Here is a 19,788-nt window from a genome sequence, read left to right on the forward strand (position 1 = left end):
AATGATGCTCCTCTCTTCCTCAGTAATATGTCTGAGTCCTGCCTGACAGAGAGCTGAATGTGTGCTGCCAAGGAATGGGCTCATGGGGTTCAGAGACATGGGATGAGCTCTTATCTGTTATAGCCCCCTTTGAGGGCAGTGGTCCTGGTGCATTACTCCAACTCACCTCTGGGGTGGGTCAGCCACTCTACACATTGTCAGCCCATGGCATCCTCATCACTGAAGAAGCCTGGCTGCAATGGAAGGCCTGAGCATTGATGCGGGGGGCGGGGGGGGTTGTGGAGTGTTTCCTGCAGCAATGCGGACAATGCGTCTTCACTGAGTCAACAATGTAGGAGCTGGCAGAGACATAGCACTCTACTCTCACACTGCACAGAGATGGAACATTGAGTGTGCGCTCGGGTTTGTGGAGCATAGCACCATGAAATGACTGGGTGGAGAATCTGGTGGTGAACAGAGTGATGTTTATTTATAAGTGCCTATTTACATGGTGAGCTGCATGAACTAGTGCCTATGCTCACCCATGCCCACAAGGTGCCAGTTTCCTACTTTTCCTCACCCTCTCATGACCTCTAGGATTTTTGTGCAGGATCCACAGCTTGAGGGTGAGGCGGTCTGCTGTCTTCCAGTTGCCTGAGATCACTTTGGCAGGAGTCCCCTGGAGGGGCCTGGACTTTGAGGATCTGGGCAAACTCTTGAGCAGCAAGGGGTTGTGGGGCTCGAGCAGTGTCACTCATGAGGGGGTGTCCAGCCCATCTCCTGCATGCAGGGTCCTCGGTTGTGCTCCTGTCGATCCTCTTCCCATCAGATACCTGGGGACCCCCATGGGATAAATAGGGCAGCTGAAGTGAGATCCAGAAGCCCCACTGTCCTCTGGCGACAGATACTCGTGGATTCCCACCAGTGCCTGCAGGATGCAGGTGAATCCCTCAGCCATGGAGCGAACATTCCCCCACTATAGACTACACGCCCTGTGCCAAGGTCTCTACTGCAGATGCCACCGCCATGTTGCGTTGCATTGACGTCACCATCTCCTCAGACAGAAGGCGATTGGATTCCTCCAGTTGGCCTTGCAGTCTGAGGAGGCTTCTGTCGTCCTGATGCTCCCAACTCTGCCTTTGCAATTCTATCAACTGGGGAAAACCAGACCCAGGGACACGTCATCAACCAGGGGCTCAGCAGTATTCCTCTGAGTGCTGGATCTCTGCCTCCACCTCCTGTGGATTATCAACTGTGAGGTGCACACGGTGAGCTGACTGGGTAATCCGACCGAGGTGGTGGAGGGTGCGGGCGACACCCCTTCAATGGTTATAGATATCTCCCTCACAGCTGCTCGGACGTGGTGATTCCAGGGGGCGGGAGGATAGTCTGGGCTGCTCGTCTGATTGCCTTGCAAGGGAAGGCGGATGGCATTAGTACATCGGGGGGTGAATAAATGATGCAACATGTTTACTCACGTGAGGTTTGAGGAATGCTGTTTGTCCTTTGGGTTCTCATTTTTGCTCGCTGCGCGCACTTCACCATCAGCACAGGTGTAGTTCTGCTCCTCCCCGGTCAGCTCAAGGGCCCTTTCCTCATGCGGGGCCAGGTTCCGGAACCCCCACATGACACCGATGGCTGTGCCCTCTTGGGCCGAATGTGCTCAAGTTTTTCCTGCGGAGACACAGATAGTGTATGCAGGAGTCTTGCCAGTTCAGATACTTAAGTGGCATGCTTGGGACTGGAGTGGGAGCAGTCCTGTGAGGAGCCAGAGTTAAGATTGGGGAGGGCAGCATGGGGGGTGGGTGGGGGTGGGGATAGAAGAGGGCCTTGCCACCTGTGGGCAACCCACAAGGTGGCTTGCTGAGCGATCACCTTGGAGGTGCAAGGGGTGGGTGAGGGGGTGCAGTGAGAGACTGGATGTGGCAGACTAACCCTTGTCGCACGAAGATGATCATTAACCTGCTTCCTGAACTGCTGTCTCGTCCTCTTTTGGAGAGTGATGGCACTCACCAACACCGTTATTGCCTCTCAGGCAGGGGTGGAAACCCTGATGGTACGTTGCCTCCCGGAATGTGGGTACAGGACTTCCGCCTCTGCTGCACACCATCCAGGGGTCTGGTCAGGGCTCCCTCTGTGAAACGCAGTGCTGGTTTTCATGCTACCATCCCCTCTCATGTATCTGAAACAAGTGTTGGGGAAACGTTCAGATGGAGTTCCCAGTGATTGCAGTGATTACATTTCTCCAGGGAGCGGTGTGATTCTTGTGGAGAGAAAAACCTTTCTGTAAGAGGCTTAAGATTCCGTGAGAAATCCCACTGACTCAGGACTGGTAATTAAGATTTTCGTAGGATTTCACCCCTGACTGAGCACTGACTTTTGTTTTCCTATTAATACATTCTGCTATCTTACCTTTATGCTGCCATTAAAGGCAGCACGGTAGCATAGTTGTTAGCACAAGTTGCTTCACAGCTCCAGGGTCCCAGGTTCGATTCTGGCTTGGGTCACTGTCTGTGCAGAGTCTGCACATCCTCCCCGTGTGTGCGTGGGTTTCCTCCGGGTGCTCCGGTTTATTGGCCATGCTAAATTGCCCTTGGTGTCCAAAAAGGTTGAGTGGGGGTTGCGGGGATGGGGTGGAGACATGAGCTTGAGTCGGGTGCTCTGTGTAAGGGCTGGTGCAGACTTGATGGGTCGGATGGCCTCCTTCTGCACTGTAAATTCTATGATCTATGATCAGCAACTTCACTGTCACTCTGGTGCGGCAGGGCCTAATACTTCAGGCAATGCCAGCTCTACAGAGGTAGGGGCACCATCTTTAAAGGGCTGGAATTAAATCCTCTACGGTCATGGAGGAACCCGCATCATTTATTTATTAATTAAAAAGACAGGATGATTTTAAATCTGTTCTGCTGATGCTTGCTCTTTTTATCGAGGGAATTTATTTATTCTAATTAACAACCAAGTTCAGTTGTGAAAGCCTTGATAGGGTTTCTCTGAGTGTGTTCAAGATAGAGACCAATAGATTTCTAGCTATAATAAGCCAGCAAGGGATAGGGGGATAAACTGGGAAAATTACAATGAGGTGGAAGATGAGCCCTGATCTAATTGAATAGTGGAGCAGGCTCAAGGGGCTGAATGGCCTATTCCTCCTATTCCCTTTGTTCCTATTGCAAATAAGCAGCAGCAGTGCCAATGCTACTCCAGCTAATGTCCTGTGTGCACTAATTTCTGCAGTAAGTAGACAATAGTGAGTTACAGACCTGATGCATTGGGTCGTCAGTGGTGTTGCATTTCCTGGGGAAGCCCGTCGATACTCTCAAAGCTCCCACCTGAAACAGGATCGGGGTATTTAAATTTCATGTTTATGTTGCAGGAGACATTCTGTAATGTCTTGCACATCATTTTCCAGCAGTTTTGGCAGGCAGCCACATGGAAAGGAGATCACCCTTGGAAAATCGCTGACTGCCTGTCTAAATGGCAGGGAAAATGTGATTTTATATGGTGCGGTGACGGGCCTTCACTTGTGTGTGAGTTTGCAGGAAACAGCAACCAGAGTGCAAAATGGATTTCTTTCTTTCTGTAGGCATTCAAAACTTGACTTTCCTTGCCCCTTGGTTTAAAGCAAGTGCCGTGTCCTAGCATTACTTATATACTACCTATATACTTAAAATTGCCAAACCAAGAAGAACAGTGCGGTTCAGTTAAGGTCAAGGCAGGCGCTTGCCTAACGCTCAATTTTCGAGTTGCACTGGGTCAAGGGACGAAAATGAAAACGGCTGAATTATACTGGAGCAAGGTCCCCACACCCTCATCCAGCTAAAAATAATTTGGAGGTGGGGGGGGAGGGGTCATGGCGAGATAGCCACCCAAGGGGAAGAACCACCGAGTCAAGAGTTTTTAACAGCACAGAAAGTGGCCCTTCGACCCATCATGTCCGTGCCGGCTGTCAAGCAACGATTTCCTCTAATCCCATTTTCCAACATTTGGCCCATAGCCTTTTATGCTATGGCATTTCAAGTGCTCATCTAAATACTTCTTAAATGTGAGGGTTTCCACTGCTACCATCCTTTCAGGCAGTGGGTTTCAGATTCCCAACACCCTCTGGGTGAAAACGCTTCCCCTCAAATCGCCTCTAAACTTCCTGCCCATTACCGTAAATCTATGACCTCTCCATTAAGGGCAAATGTTCCTTCCTACCCACTCTATCTATGCCCCTCATAATCTTATGCACCTCAATTAAGTAACCCCCTCCCAGCTTTCTCTGCACCAAGGAAACAACCCCAGGCTGCCTACTCTCTCTTGGTAGCTGAAATAGAGCTGCAGCCACTTAAGGCCAAATAGTCATTAATAGTCTGGAGATGGGATTCCTACTCCTCGGGGACAGAGGCCAAGAGCTCTCCGGCGATTTGGGCCAGGAGAAAGTGTGTGGTGATGGATTGGAATTGATGAGTGTTTGGATGCCACGTTGGGTGACAAGCTGGCATGACTCTGGGGGGCTAGTTAAAACGAGATTACCTGACACTCACCCCATCCCTAATCACCACTAACCATGGTGTGGGCCTCCCCCCATCCTTGGTTAAGTGCCAACAGAATGGGGGTGAGGCAATTAAATGGTTAAGGCCTCACTTGGCCCAATGGAGGCCAGGCCACCCACTGAATTTAACATGCCTTCCTGCCTTCAAACCCGTTGGCAATAGTGTGTTAAATCCAGCCTGATATGTCCACAGACTTATAATTTGGAAAAGAGAGGACCATCTGTGTTACAGTCATCGATTCTCAAAAGATGCTAAAAAGGTTTTTCTGCCTGCTGTTTCCCAAATGCCACATTCAAAAGCTTTCTTACTGGTGAGATATAATTAGTTTCTAAGTCAAGTTGGTTTTGTGCCTCCTTTCAGATGCCAAAAGGAACAGACCAGAGCTGGGCCCAGAAGCTCTATGACCGCCATTCAAACAGCCAGTACTTTCAGAAACCACGAATGTCCAACATTGCTTTTGTTATTATACATTTTGCTGATAAGGTAGGTAACAAAGTAGTGATTATTCCACACATTGGGGTTTATATCCACACATGCTTAGCAAACTTGCTCATTTTGCTTTCAGAATCTTTAGTTTAAGAGTTAAGAGGGTGAACCAGAGGGTGGCATGGTGGTACAGTGGTGAGCACTGCTGCCTCACAGCGCTGAGGACCTGGGTTCGATCCTGGCCGGGGTCACTGTCCGTGTGGAGTTTGTACATCCTCCCCATGTCTGGGTGGGTCTCACCCTCCCAACTAAAAGATGTGCTGGGTAGGTGGATTAGCCACGCTAAATTACCCCTTAATTGGGAAAAAAACATTAAAAAAAAAAAAATAAATAAATAAATATGGAGAACCAGAAATGAAACCGAGAAACTTAAATCTACAGTAATGATTGGAAAATAAAATGGATCCAGACTCTAGTAAACCATGTTTTTGTCACCTCCTGACTCAACTATTCTGGTCCTCCCCTGTCCAATTTCCCAACCACTGTAACTTTCAGATCTTTCAAAACTCTGCTGTCCATGTTCTAACTTATTCGATGGGCAGAATGGCCTCCTTCTGCACTGTAAATTCTATGAAATTCTATGAAACCCTGCTGACCTATTACCCATGTGCTCAGTGATGTACATTGACTCCTGATTTTAAAATAATCATCCACAACGTCTGATTCTTCCACAGCCACCCCCTCTCGATCTCTGTAATTCTCCCCCCCCCCGGTGCTCTGGTTTCCTCCCACTAGTATCAAAAGACGTGCTGTTGGGCAATTTGGGCATTCTGAATTCTCCCTCTGTGTACCCGAACAGGTGCCGGAATGTGGCAACTAGGGACTTTTCACAGTAACTTCATTGCAATGTAAGCCTACTTGTGACAATAAATATTATTAGTATAACTTCTCTCTCGTTCACTCTCTTTATTTTCTTCTCTACATTGTCATACATTTCCTTCACTCCTTCATTGTCTGTTGCTTCCTCTCCTTCATTGCTCTGCATTTTTCCCTTTTCCCTTTCCTTTCTATTCCTTTCCCCCTCCCCCTCCCCCACCCTTTTTCCCCACAACACTGGTCCAACCTGAGTTCCTGAAGTGATTGTGGGTGGCTACATACTGTAAACAAGAATATCTGCCCATACTGTATAACTGCTGGGACAATTTTCAACATCGCAAGACTTGGGTATGTTTGGCTAAGCAATGATTTGCCTGGTCCATGTTGATTTTTCGTCAAAAAATGCTGACGTGGACTGCTGCTCCAAAGTATTGACAGTTGACATATAAAAACTGAAAGTTCACGGTTTTCAAACCATAAATGCCTAACGGCCTGGATATATTCAAGCTGCAAAATGATTGAACATGCCAAGACAACTTGCTCTGCAGTGAGAGTGCCACCTTGCTATGGCAGGTGGAAATGCAGTAGACATTTGCTTATGAGAGAAAAAAATAATTCAAGTCCACATTGAAAGAAATCTGATTCTGCACTGGAATGTGATAAAGCAGAGTTTACAAAGTACTTACAATTTCAAATTATGTACACATACATACGTACACACCACATGTGGCCCCAGGTATTGGATGCAAAGCACTCCACATACAATTCGGAGGAAAAGTTGCTTTTTTGCCACTGGAGTCCTAACCACATTACATGATGACTATCCTGGTGATGAGGAATGTTTTTCATTTTCCTGAAAATTTTTTTGCAAAGGTGGACACCCTCCAAATTCAGAAGTTCAGCAAATGAAACCAACCCAGCTGAACCCAACTTAGTTAAATGGCTCAGAATTTTTGTTTGTCCTTAATTGTCAGTAAGAGGATTCAAACTCTGTTCCCCATCGGAGAGGTTTTGCAGAAGTTTCAGACTTCTCACAATTTTCAGACAATTACCTCAAAGACTAAACAAAGAGTGATGAGCTTACTAGTCCAATTTTTTTGGAAAATGTTGACGAGAGTATGGAATAACTCCTGTTTTGAAAAGTACTTCTGCAACTTCCCAAGGACCTAGTTGGTAAATGCACTATTAGCCATGTGGAGCTAAGCTTTATTGATCAAGAAAGCATTAGGTTCCCAGGTCATTGTACATTATGAATTGCATGGTGAAGGTCATATATAGTTCTCTCCATGTAAGTGGGTCTAGCTTCAATCCCAATCAATTATATTGGGATAGATGCAAGTGTACTTCAATTAGTCTCATGTTGTCTTGGGAGAAACAAAATCAATTTTGTCACTTGGTGTCAAGTACTTGTGGCACCATATTCCAGCTCGGTTCAGTGTTAATGATGAGAGAATATTTGAGAGGCGTGTGTGTGGAGAGAAAATTAGCCTTCTGGTTTGGAGAAACCCAATTTACATCAGCACATTATGGCTGATTATGACTTACTTCCAGTGTTCAGTGATTCTGTGGCACATGTCTGTGTACATGTTATAAATGCGCACACATGCATCATGTGCTTTTTCCATCTTTCTCTCTCTGCTGTTTCTATTTCTCAAGCAGTAGCTCAACTTGATGCAATTCAATGGGTATCGGCAGGTCTCTTGTCTGAGGCTTTACAGTGAACATGGCAGACTATTTGACTGTGAAAAGCATCATCGCTGTTTGCATTCCTGCCTTTGCACTTGCAATGGGAATCATAAGTGTTGATCTTCCTGCAGTGTACAGAGCATTTACTAACCAAACCATTGTACCTTTTTAATGATTCTGCTCAGTGATATCTTCCATATATTTATGACAAATTAACTCTTGCATAGACTTGTAAAAGTAGCTTTATAGAAGTGTGTTTTTGTAGGTTAGTTATCCAGTGGATGTTGCCGCCTAACAGAATATGGTTGTTATCCTCTTCTGTAGGTGGAGTATCAGTGTGATGGGTTCCTGGAAAAAAACCGAGACACAGTGCACGAAGAGCAGATCAACATACTGAAGGCCAGCAAGGTATGATGGTGCAGCTTAGAATGCATTTACTTTATGTCTGCACTGTAATCCAAGGTTGATGCAGCTTGCTCCATATTAGGCATGTTCCCAAGCAATGCCAGTTGTCGTGTTCAACCAACTTAATTCCTGCCATGTATATCTTCCCACGTGGAATGCCACTTGGAAATTTGTAATCTGGGAAAATCCTGCGAGCTGAGAGAAGCTAAAAGTAAATGACTGCAGATGCTGAAATCTGAAACAAAAACAGAAAATACCGTGCAATCTCAATGGGTCTGACGGCATCTGTGGAGTGAGAAGGGAGCGAACATTTGGAGCGAGCTCTTTGTCAAAGCTTAGCTGAGCTGAGAAGCAGTTATTTCACACATGCTTCACAATTGTAAGTTATCAGCGTCATGAATTAACTGCTGAAATTTGGCTCAAGGCAGAGTAGAAGTTATCTTTCCTACAGTAACTATCACATTAAAAAAAAAACAATTACTCAATCCTATTTTCTTCTTTCCTCTCCTGAAAACATTATAGGCTTGATCTAACCAAATGGGAACAGAGTTGCATAGCGAGCACGGCGCGTTTAGCCATGTGTTTCCCAGCGCTCACAGTGCCAAGAAACATCCCGCTATCTAACGCCCATCTGTTAGATACGGGACCTCAGTAGGGAATGCGCACCCGAGGCCATTCTATGCACTGAGAAGCTCCGCTCACCAGCAATCCTCAGTGCAGTGAGAGATCGGGAAACCGTTTTTAAATGGCATCCTGATCTCTTGAGCTCCCTACGCAACTGTCGTTCCCCCCACCAACCCCCAACTCACTATAAGGGGCTCCCAGGCCCTCTTGCACCACCCCAATATCTGCGCTGTGCACCCCCCATCTTGATCACCGCACAACAAAATACCAGCATGTGTAAGACATTTAATGCAAGTGGTCTAAAATGATCTGTTTATTCAACTTTTCACATTTATTTTCTATATTTTTAGTGTATATAGTGAGGTGCCTGTGATCTGTATCTTGAACATACTGACTTTGCAGCAAAGTCATTTGGACAAGTTTTTCTTGGGGGTGGTTGGCAAGGTGTGTATGGTGGCATGATTAATCAAAAATGAAAATAGAAAATAATCAGGTAAAAAGGAGAGTGCATAGATTATATAATTATTCAATCTGGATGAATGACTGATGTCGACAATACACTCTACTGGCACATGGTTTTTGTATCAAATTTATATGCTCACCTCTATTTCCTCAATAATCTTCAAGTTATATCATTGTCATTTAGTTGTATTCACTGTAATGATGCTGCTGCTATGGAATGTGTTAGTATAACCCTGTATTCAGCATTCAAATTCGACCTTCCAAAATGAATCACTTCACATTTATCTAGGTTGAACTCCATCTGCCACTTCTCAGCCCAGCTCTGCATCCTGTCAATGTTCTGTTGTAACCTGCAACAGCCCTCGACACTATCTACAACTACAACTATTTATAACATGTTGCACATGTTGGAACCTTTTCTCCTGTAAAACCTGGCTACTGTGAATGACATGATTGCTGAAGAGTTAGCAGTGGACTCAATGTAACCACAGGATCACCACTGCCTTAGCTTCTGGTGGACTCCCATAAACAGCTCTGCTTGTTTGAGATTGTGATTGGGTTGGTTTCTGACATTAGGCATTTACTGTCATGTGTGGATATATTTTCTACAATATAATTATGGAGTATTGAGCACCAACTGTTCACAAAGTCAGTCCCACTCCTTCAGCAAGATTTCTCCATGATTTCTTCTCTGAGAGCACTGAGTCTTATGGCGGCGAGTTGTGAGAAGAGCATGGAGAAGTGAGGAGAGATGACAGATAATTTTTGATTTTGTTCTCGCCCGCATATTTACAAGTGCAGTTTCCGAGGAAAGTCAGCTTGAACACAAACATGAGTGGGTACCCGAGTGGCTGATTTTGACCACCCAACCCATCGGTTGCTGCCCCATCTGATACCAATCTTGGCAGGGACCCACTCATTTAATTTTGGATCTTCCAAATCTATAAATCCCGCTGCCTCATCACTAAGGCACTGGCAGAGCTTCTCTGTGACTTGTGGGTTTTTTGTATTCTCTTCAATTTATTGTTGAAATCTAACTACTTCAGGTCGTGAAGGGCCAGCTATAAATAACTTGAACCCTGTGGAGAAAAGAAAACAGATACTCAACACATGAGTCTTTAATAATCTCGCCGTGAGAAGAATCCCTTTTGGGAAAACAATAGTTTTAAGGGTGAATTCCTTTCAGGCTCAATTGTTGAAAACCATTTTTTTCTGAACTGAAGAAAAGATCTCATGAAGTTTAGTCATAAAGTTTATTAGTTTCCCAATAAAGTAAAATTAATTCATCGTATTTTTCCCCAAGGTTTTTATCAACCGCTGGCAGCTGGTTCAATAACCTTTTCTGTCAATTGACCACTCCGCACCAGTGAGTTGATTTCCCACGAGCCACTTGTCAGGGCTTTCCTTCTGTATCGGTAGACATCGGTCACACGTAATGACTGCTTTTAAAAGATATCAAAAAATGAAGAGTTGTCATTTAAACAGAGAGCTTGTTTATCCCTTGCGGTCTCGACGGGAAGGTAGGATAACGTTTTCACCTTTTTACTTCAGCAGAGACAAAGCATTATTCATCCAACACTACATTAAACATGACTGGACTGCTGTATATACGGGGCAGCAGGTGAAGTGAATTGCAGAATTCTGGAACTGCTGTTGCACCATTCCAGCTGAGTTCAACGATAGAAGTGTGTCCCTCTCCTAAACGCAGCATGTTCTGCTTTATTATTTTGGCTTAACTGAAGTGAGGAAGAAAAATTCTTCCCTGCTTTCTCAAACGATTTGGAGAAAAAAAATCCATTGTATGGTGTGGTACTAATCATGAAGCTCTCTGTTTCAACCCATCGATCATTTCAAACAGTAATAAAATTAGGCCTAGTGACCCTCATGAGAAAAAACAATCAGCCAGGATTCCTGTGCCTAGAATTGTAGAATGTCGTGGACAGAAGGAAACCATTCAGTCCACCAAAAGTGCTCGCTCTTTCAAAGAGTAACCCAATTAGACCTAATCTCCCGGTCTTTCCTCACATCCACGCAATTTTATACTCCAGTTACTTATCCAATTCCCTATTGAAGGCTGATATTGAATCAATATCCACCACTCTTATCAGGCAGTGCATTCTAAATCCTAATCACTTGTTGCCTAAATTCATTTTTTCTAAAATTTTAATGTTCTTGAATAGGGTGTCAACATTGTTGGCTCGGCAAGCATTTGTTGGCCATCCCTAATTGCCCTTGAGAAGGTGGTGGTGAGCTGCCTTCTCTTAGTTCTGCAGACCATGGGGCCTGAGTGCAACCAAAGTGATGTTCAGAAGGTGGCACCACATTTTTGACTAAGAACGGTGATATAGTTCCAATTCAGGGTGATGTGTGGCTTGGAGGGGAACTTGTAGGCCCTGGTGGGGACTCCCATGGGTCTGCTGCCCTTGGCCTCCTAGGTGGTAGAGGTCGCGGGTTTGGAAGGTGCTATTAAAGGAATCTACTAAGAAGGGTAGATGAAGTGAGAGATCTTGGCGTACAAGTACACAGGTCCCTACAGGCTGCAGTTCAAGTAGGAAAGGTTGAAAAGTAGGCATATGGAATGCTCTCCTTCATTGGCAGAAGTATAGAATATAAAAGTAAGGATATAATGTATAAAACACTGGTGAGACTACAACTGGAGTATTGTGTGCAGTTCTGGTCACCACATTACAGGAAGGACTTAATTGCTCTGGAAATAGTGCAGAAGAGATTTACAAAAAATGTTTCCAGGGCTAGAAAAGAGTAGCTACAAGGAGAGATTTTATAGTTTGGGGCTATTTTCGTTGGAACATAAAAGGCTGAGGAGTGACTCGATTGAGGTGTACAAAATTATGAGGGGTAGAGATAGAATGGACTGGATAAAAGTTTTTCCCTTGACAGAAAATTCTAGCACCAGGGTTCATAGATTCAAGCTAGGTGTAGAGGGGACATGAGAAAGCATGTTTTTACACAGAGTGTAGTGGGTATCTGGGATTCTCTGCCCAAATTGGTGGTGGAGGCAGAGACCCTGAACTCTTTTTTAACAAGTACCTGGATCTGCACCTTAAGTGCTGTAAACGACATTGTTATGGGCCGGATGCAGGAAGGTGGGATTAGAATGGGTACCTGGGTGCCTTCAGGCTGGCAGGGACAAGATGGGTCAAATGGATTCTTTCCATGCTGTAACTTTCCTGTGGTTTTAAGGGGCCTTGGTGAGTTGTTTCAACGGATGATACACATTGCTGCTCCTATGTGCAGGCGATGGAGGTAGTGAATGTTTAAGGTGGTGGGTGAGGTGCTGATCAAACGGGCTGCTTTGTCGTAGATAATGTTGAGCTTCTTGAGTGTTGTTGGACTTGCATTCAGCCAGGCAGTGGAGAGTATTTGATCACACTCCTGACTTGTGCCTTGCAGATGATGGATTTGTTTTTGGCAGTCACAAGTTGAGTTACTTGTTGCAGAATCCCCACCCTCTGACCTGCTCCTGTTGCCATTATATTTATGAGGCTGGTCTAGTTAGGTTTCTGGTGGATGTTAACCCCAAGATATTGATAGTGGCTAATTCAGCAATCATGGTGCTGTTGAATGCCGAGGGTTGATATTTGATTCTCTCTTGTTGGAAATAGTCATTACCTGACACTTGCATGGCACAAGTGTTACACTTATCAGCCCAAGCCTGAAGTTGTTTTCTAAGTTATTTTACAAGAACATTAAGGTTAACTCGGGAAAGCATAGGGCCCATTAAAGACCACCGTGATAATTTGGGTGTGGAGCCAGAGGATATAGGTAGGGCTCTAAATTAATATTTTATGTTGGTCTTCACTTGTGAGAAGGATGGCATAGGTATAGAAATCAGAGATAAAATTAAAGAGATTAACATATACAGAGAGGAGGTTCTGAGTGGTCTGGCAGGCTTAAAGTAGAAAAATATCCATACCCAAATTAAATGTATCCCAAGCTGTTGAGAGTGGCAAGGGAGGAAATAGCAGAGGCACTGGCAATAATTTTCAATTCCTATCTGGTCACAGGGGAGGTGCCGGAGGACTGGAGGATAGCCGTTGTGGTATCATTATTTAAGAAGAGAGGAAGGGATAAACCAGAAAACTACAGGACAGTCAGTCGAACTTCAGTGATGGGGGAACTATTGGAAGCAATTCTGAGAGTCAGAATTGATCTGCATTTGGAGAGGCAGGGATTAATCAAGAACAGTCAGCCTGGTTTTGTTAAGGGAAGGTCATGTCTGACCAACTTTAAAAAAAATAATAGTAATATTTTTATTCTCCTTTTTCACATTTTCTCCCACATTTACACCCATCAACAATAAACAATAATCAGCAAGATATGTCAATCCCCATAATAACAACGATCCCATCCGCCCACCAACCCCCAAACATCAGCCCGCATGTTTCCATAAACAAATGACAAATAGGAATCAGGGATTACCCAGAGTCACCCTTAATCTACACAGCACCCCCCCCCCCCCAAACTAATGTTCGATGTTATCCAGTTCTTGAAAGTGCATAATAAATAGTGCCCATGACTTGTAGAACCCCTCCGAGCTTCCCCTCAGTTCGAACTTAACCTTCTCAAGGGTCAAGTATTCCAACAGGTCCCCCCCGCCACGCCAGGGCACTGGTGGAGAGGCTGCTCTCCATCCCAGCAGGATCCGCCTTCGGGCGATCCACGATGCGAAGGCTATGATATCTGCCTCCGCTCCCGTTTCCAACCCTGGCTGGTCCGACACCCCGAATATGGCCTCCTGGGGACCCGGGTCCAGTTTCACACGCACCACCTTGGAAATTACCCTAAACACCTCCTTCCAGTACTCCCCTAGTTTTGGACAGGACCAACACATATGAACGTGATTAGCGCCCCCCCCCTGTAACGCTCACACACATCCTCTACTCCTTCAAAAAATCGGCTCATCCTCGCCCTGGTGAGGTGCGCTCTATATACCACCTTCAGCTGTATCAGCCCCAACCTCGCACATGAGGTGGAGGCATTCACTCTCCGGAGCACCTCACACCAGACCCCCTCCTCTATAACCTCTCCCAGCTCTTCCTCCCACTTTGCTTTGATCCCTTCCAGTGGTGCCTTATCCTCTTCCAAAATAGCTCCGTACACCGCTGACACTGCCCCCTTCTCCTGTCCCCTTGTCGTCAACACCTCTTCCAGCAATGTGGAGGTCGGTTCGTCTGGGAAGCTCTGTATCTCCTTCCTGGCAAAATCCCGAACCTGCGCATGTACCTAAACACTTCTCCCTGCTCTAGCCCATACTTCGCTTCCATCTCCCTCAACCCTGCAAACCGACCCCGAAGAAACAAATCTTTTGGTGCCTTAATCCCCTTATCTTCCCATTACCGAAAACTTCCATCCCACCTCCCTGGCTCAAATCTGTGGTTCCCCCGAATCGACATTTCCCTTGACCCTAAACCCAACCCGAAGTGTTGGCGAAACTGCCTCCAGATTTTCAATGAAGGTATTATTACCGGACTCCCTGAATATTTCCCCGGAGCTATCTGGAGCGGCGCTGTTGCTAGTGCCTTCAGCCCCGACCCCCTGCACAAACTCTCCTCCATTCTGACCCACTGGGAATCAACCCCTCTGACCCAGCTCCGCACCTTCTCCACATTCGCCGCCCAGTAGTAATACAACAGGTTCGGGAGACCCAAACCGCTGCCTGCCTTCCCCTCTGTAGCAGCACCTTTCTCACTCTGGCCACCTTCCCTCCCCATATGAATGAGGTAATCCTTCCCTCAATCTCCCTGAAAAAAGACTTTGGCAGAAAAATCGGTAGGCATTGAAAAATAAACAGGAATCACGGCAACACATTCATTTTAACCGCCTGTACCCGACCCGCCAGTGACAGAGGAAGGCCGTCCCACCTTGCCAGATCGGCTTTCACTCTCCCCACCAAACTAGTGATGTTGTACCTGCGAAGCCTCCCCCCTCCCGGGCAACCTGCACCCCCAGATACCTAAAATGCGTCCCTGTTCTACGGAATGGCAGCCCCCCCTCCCCTGCCCCACCCCCGGCCAGACACCACAAAATTCTCACTCTTGTCCAGGTTCAGCTTGTACCCCGAGAAAGACCCAAATACCCGCAGTAGCTCCAATATTCCTCCTATCGACGCACTCGGTTCCGACACATACAGCAGCAAGTCGTCGGCATATAAGGACACCCTATGCTCTATCCCCCCACCCACACTATTCCTTTCCATGCTCCTGAACTTCTCAATGCGATGGCCAACGGCTCAATCGCAAGTGCAAACAGCAGGGGGGACATAGGACATCCCTGTCACGTCCCACGGTGGAGAGAAAAGTATCTCGAACTGATATTATTTGTGCGGACACTCGCCTTCGGCTCCTTATATAATAGCTTTACCCAGTTCACAAACCTTGGTCCAATCCCAAACCGCTCCAGCACTGCCGTCAGGTACCCCCATTCTACCCGATCAAATGCCTTCTCGGCGTCCAATGCCACAACAACCTCTGTTTCCTTCCCTTCCGCCGGTGCCATAACAACGTTCAAAACCCTCCTAATGTTCAAAAACAGCTACCTCCCTTTCACGAACCCCGTCAGATCCTCCGCTATTACCTTCGGGAGCCACCCCTTCTGCTTACCCGCCAGTACCTTCGCCAACACTTTTGTGTCCACATTCAGAAGTGATAAGGGCCCATACGACCCACACCCTGTTGGATCCTTATCTTTTTTTAGCAACAGTGAAATCGATGCCTGCCCCAAGGTTTGCGGCAACACCCCCTTTCCTATCGCCTCCTCAAACATCCCCACCATCAGGGATGCCAACCTATCCTTAAATTTTTTTATAATATTCCACTGGAAACCCATCCGGCCCTGCCACCTTCCCGACTGCATCCTCCCAATCGCATCCTTTATCTCCTGCTCCCCTATTGCTCCTTCTAATGTAGGCCTGTCCCCCTCCCCTAGCCTCGGGTACTCCAACCCATCTAGAAATTCCTGCATCTCACGGTCTCCCCCGGGTGGCTCTGACCTGTACAACCTCAAAACTCCTCAAAAACCTTGTTAATCAGCTCTGGAGCCACCACCAACTTTCTTGCCCTATCCTTCACCTGAAGAATTTCCCTTGCCGCTGCCTCCCTCTGGAGCTGACCTGCTAACATACAGGTTATCTCAATGTTCATAAACTGCACCCTTTGCTCGTCTCAGTTGGCGCACCGCCTTCCTGGTGGACAGTCGGTCGAAGCTCGCCTGTAGTTCCTTCCTATTTTCCAGCTTCGCCAGGTCCCCATCCTCTGCATACCTCCTATCTACCTCCAACATCTCATCTATTACCCTCTGCTGCTCCAACCTCTCCTCTTTATCCACCCTGGCCTTAAACAAAATTACCACACCCCTCACCACCGCCTTTGGAGCCTCCCAGACGACTGCCTTCGACACCTCGCCCGTACAGTTGAAACCTACATATTCCTTAATTACCTTTTCAATTTTCTCACAGAACACTTGGTTCCCCAAAAGCCCCACATCCAGTTTCCACCCCGGTCTCTGCGCTGCCCCCTTCTCCAGCACCATATCCACCCAATGTGGAGCGTGATCTGACACTGCAATTGCAGAGTATTCCGACCCCTTGACTCCAGCCAGCAAAGCCTTCCCCACCACAAAAAAGTCGATCCGCGAGTATACCTTATGGACCGCTGAGAAAAACGAATACTCCCGTTCCCTTGGGTGCAGGAACCTCCAAGGGTCCACCCCTTCCATTTCCACCGTTAACCCAGCCAGCGCCTTCGCCCCCCCCCTGATGGGACCAGCGAGCGCGGCCATGATCTGTCCAACCTTGGCTCCTGCACCAAGTTCCAGTCCCCCCCCACAATCAGCTCATGCGTATCCAAGTCGGGAATAGCCCCAAAACACCTTCCTCGCGAATCTCACATCGTCCCAGTTGAGACTGTATATACTTAACAGCGCCACTAATCTCCCCTCCAGCGCCCCTGCCACAATCACATATCTACCCCCCCTGATCTGCCACCACCTCTCCATCTCCTCTGGAAGCGTACCCTTTTGCTGACCAACAGCGCTACCCCTCGAGCCCTTCCATCAAATCCGGAGTGAACCCGGCCCTTTTTAAGTCTCACCTGGTCCTTCACCCTCAAGTGAGTCTCCTGCAGCATTGCTACATCGGCTTTCAAACTTTTAAGATGTGCAAGCACCCTTGACCTCTTGACTGGACCTCCTAACCCTCTCACGTTCCACGTGACTATCCTTACTGGGGGTCTCTCATCTCCCCCCACCTTTCTTATCCACCATCTCCATACCACCGGGCCCTGCCCCATAAGCCTGACCCGCCCCTGTCCATTGTTAACATCGAACCCCTTCCCACCCCCCTTCCCAAGAACCCCCCCTACAAAAACAACCCCCAACATCCATCCCCCACCCCCTCTTGCTCGCCTCGTAGGCCCATTGAAGCCTGCTATCCAGGCTCCAACGTCCGCAGCCCTCCTCTCACCTCACCCCCGTTCACTAACTGACTTTCGTTAGCTAGCACGGGTGGCTTCCCCCGCCAAGACCTCTCGCCCCCTTCCACCCAGTCCCAGAGAAAGAAACTCCAAAACAAACCCAACAATCCAACCCCTACTATTCACTAACATAACATTTAACCGTCGCAACACAGAACGGCATTAACTAGAACTCTGTAACAATGCAAAGAGAAGTAAATTTCAATACAAATCAGTAAAAAGAAAGTTGTAACGTTTGTACATTTTCCAGCCGCTCAAACACAGTCCACCGTCTCTCTTCCAGTTCCACTCTTCACATCTGTCCCAAGCCTTCTGCCCTCACGAACGCCTCAGCCGCCTCCACTGTCTCAAAATAAAAGTCTTTGGCGTTATATGTTACTCTCAACTTCGCCAGGTACACCACACCAAATCGCACCCCCTTCTTGTCCAAAGCCGCCTTCACTTGCCCAAACGCCGCTCGTCTTTTTGCCAACTCCACCGTCAAGTCCTGGTAGATCCGAACCGCAGTACCATCCCAGAGCACCTCACGCTCCTGCTTCGCCCAGCTTAATACCTTCTCCTTCATGAAAACTTATGGAAGCAGATAATTACTGCCCTTGGCGGCTCGTTCACTTTGGGCTTCGGCCTTAATGACCGATGAGCTTGGTCTAGCTCGTACAGGGTGGGGCTCTCACCCTCCCCCATCAGCTCCGCCAACTTCTTAGCGAAGTATTGCGTTGGCCTAGGGCCCTCTGTCCCTTCGCGCAAGCCCACAATTCGTAAATTGTGCCGCCTTGAGCGGTTTTCCAAGTCTTCCAGCTTTGCTCGGAGCCCTCTGTTAACCATCACCACCCTCCACAGCTCGTCCCCCATCGAGGTGACCTGGTCGCTGTGTCGTGCCACGGCCTCCTCCACCTCCTTCATCTTCTCTCACCTCGGCCGTCGCCTTTGCCACCTCCACCCTCATTGGGCCGATTGCCTCCTCCAACAATGACCTCAACACGACCGCCGTCTCCTCAAGGCCTCCATGTGCCTCACCAAATGTTTTTCCAGCTCCTGGGGAGCTGATCTCCATCAGGGCCCATAAGGGGAAACAAGAGGGTAAAGAAAGGGAGAGATTGTTGGGGGAGATTTTGAGGGTGGATAGGCAATATGCGGAGGCTCCAGATGAAGGGCAACACAGGGAAAGACGGAGATTGCACACGGACTTTGACTTGTTGACCACGGATAAGGCGGAGGCACAATGGAGGAAGGCACAGGGAGTGCAGTATGAATATGGAGAGAAGGCGAGCCAGCTGCTGGCCCAACAACTTAGGAAGAGGGGGGCGGCGAGAGAGATCGGAGGGGTTAGAGACGAGGAGGGAAAGATGAAACGGGGAGCGGAGAGGGTGAACGGGGTGTTTAAGGTATTTTACGAGAGGCTATATAAGGCTCAACCCCCGGAAGGGAGGTTTCAGGTGCGTCTCCTGAAGCATGACCACGTCTGCCTTTAGTTTCTTTAGGTGTGCGAGTACCCGTGCCCTCTTAATCGGCCCATTCAACCCTCTCACATTCCACGTGATCAACCGGGTTGGGGGGCTTTTTACACCCCCACCCCCCCCTCGTCGACTAGCCATCCCCTTTTTTAGACCAGCTCCTCACCCGGTTCCCACGCACCCGCTTATCCCCCGGACGGTGCCCTCCCGTCCCGACCATCCCATCCCGTAACAGCTCCCCCTTCCCCTTAGCAGCAGCAACCCAGTTAACCCCCCCGCTAGATCCCGCTCTAGCTTAGTTGCTCCCCCCATATTGCTTCCGGAAGTCAGCAAACTCTGGCTGACCTCCGCTTCCCCCGTTTATCCTTAGCCTCCCATTATGTGAGGCCCCCTCCTTCCGGCGCCCCCTTTTCCCGCCACAATTTCCATAGCGCGGGAACAAAGCCCTCTTTCCCTCTCGGCCCCGCCCCTGATGGCACAGCTCCCTCTCTCCTTCCCCCTCCCCTTCCTCACTGGCGCCCACATTTCTTCGTGTCCCCCCCCCCCCCCCCTTCGAGGGGAAAGAAAATTTGCCCCCATCTGATTCACAGTCCCTTGCCACCACCTCGCTACTTCATTTCAAACACTCGTTCTCAAATCTCGTCCAACATCTCCTCTTCAATAAATGTCCACGCCTCCTCTGCCGTCTCGAAGTAGTGGTGTTTACCCTGGTGTGTAACCCACAGTCTTGCCGGCTGCAACATTCCGAACTTCACTTTCCTCTTGTGGAGCACCGCCTTGGCCCGATTGAAACTCGTCCTCCTTCTCGCCACCTCCGCACTCCAATCCTGATACACGCGGATCACCGTGTTC

At 47.9% G+C, this 19,788-nt stretch overlaps 1 protein-coding gene across 2 annotated transcripts in view; it reads left to right on the top strand.

Annotated features, from left to right (window-relative positions):
• myo5b (myosin VB) overlaps positions 1-19,788 on the top strand; it is a 389,254-nt gene that overhangs the window by 218,464 nt on the left and 151,002 nt on the right. For both annotated transcript variants that reach the window (XM_072497425.1, XM_072497424.1), the window contains exons 13-14: positions 4,875-4,997; positions 7,827-7,910. In XM_072497425.1, the coding sequence (XP_072353526.1) occupies positions 4,875-4,997; positions 7,827-7,910 (207 nt within the window). The remainder of the gene's footprint in view (positions 1-4,874; positions 4,998-7,826; positions 7,911-19,788) is intronic.

Source organism: Scyliorhinus torazame, chromosome 3 (genome assembly GCF_047496885.1).
Source record: "Scyliorhinus torazame isolate Kashiwa2021f chromosome 3, sScyTor2.1, whole genome shotgun sequence".
Lineage (NCBI taxonomy): Eukaryota > Metazoa > Chordata > Chondrichthyes > Carcharhiniformes > Scyliorhinidae > Scyliorhinus > Scyliorhinus torazame.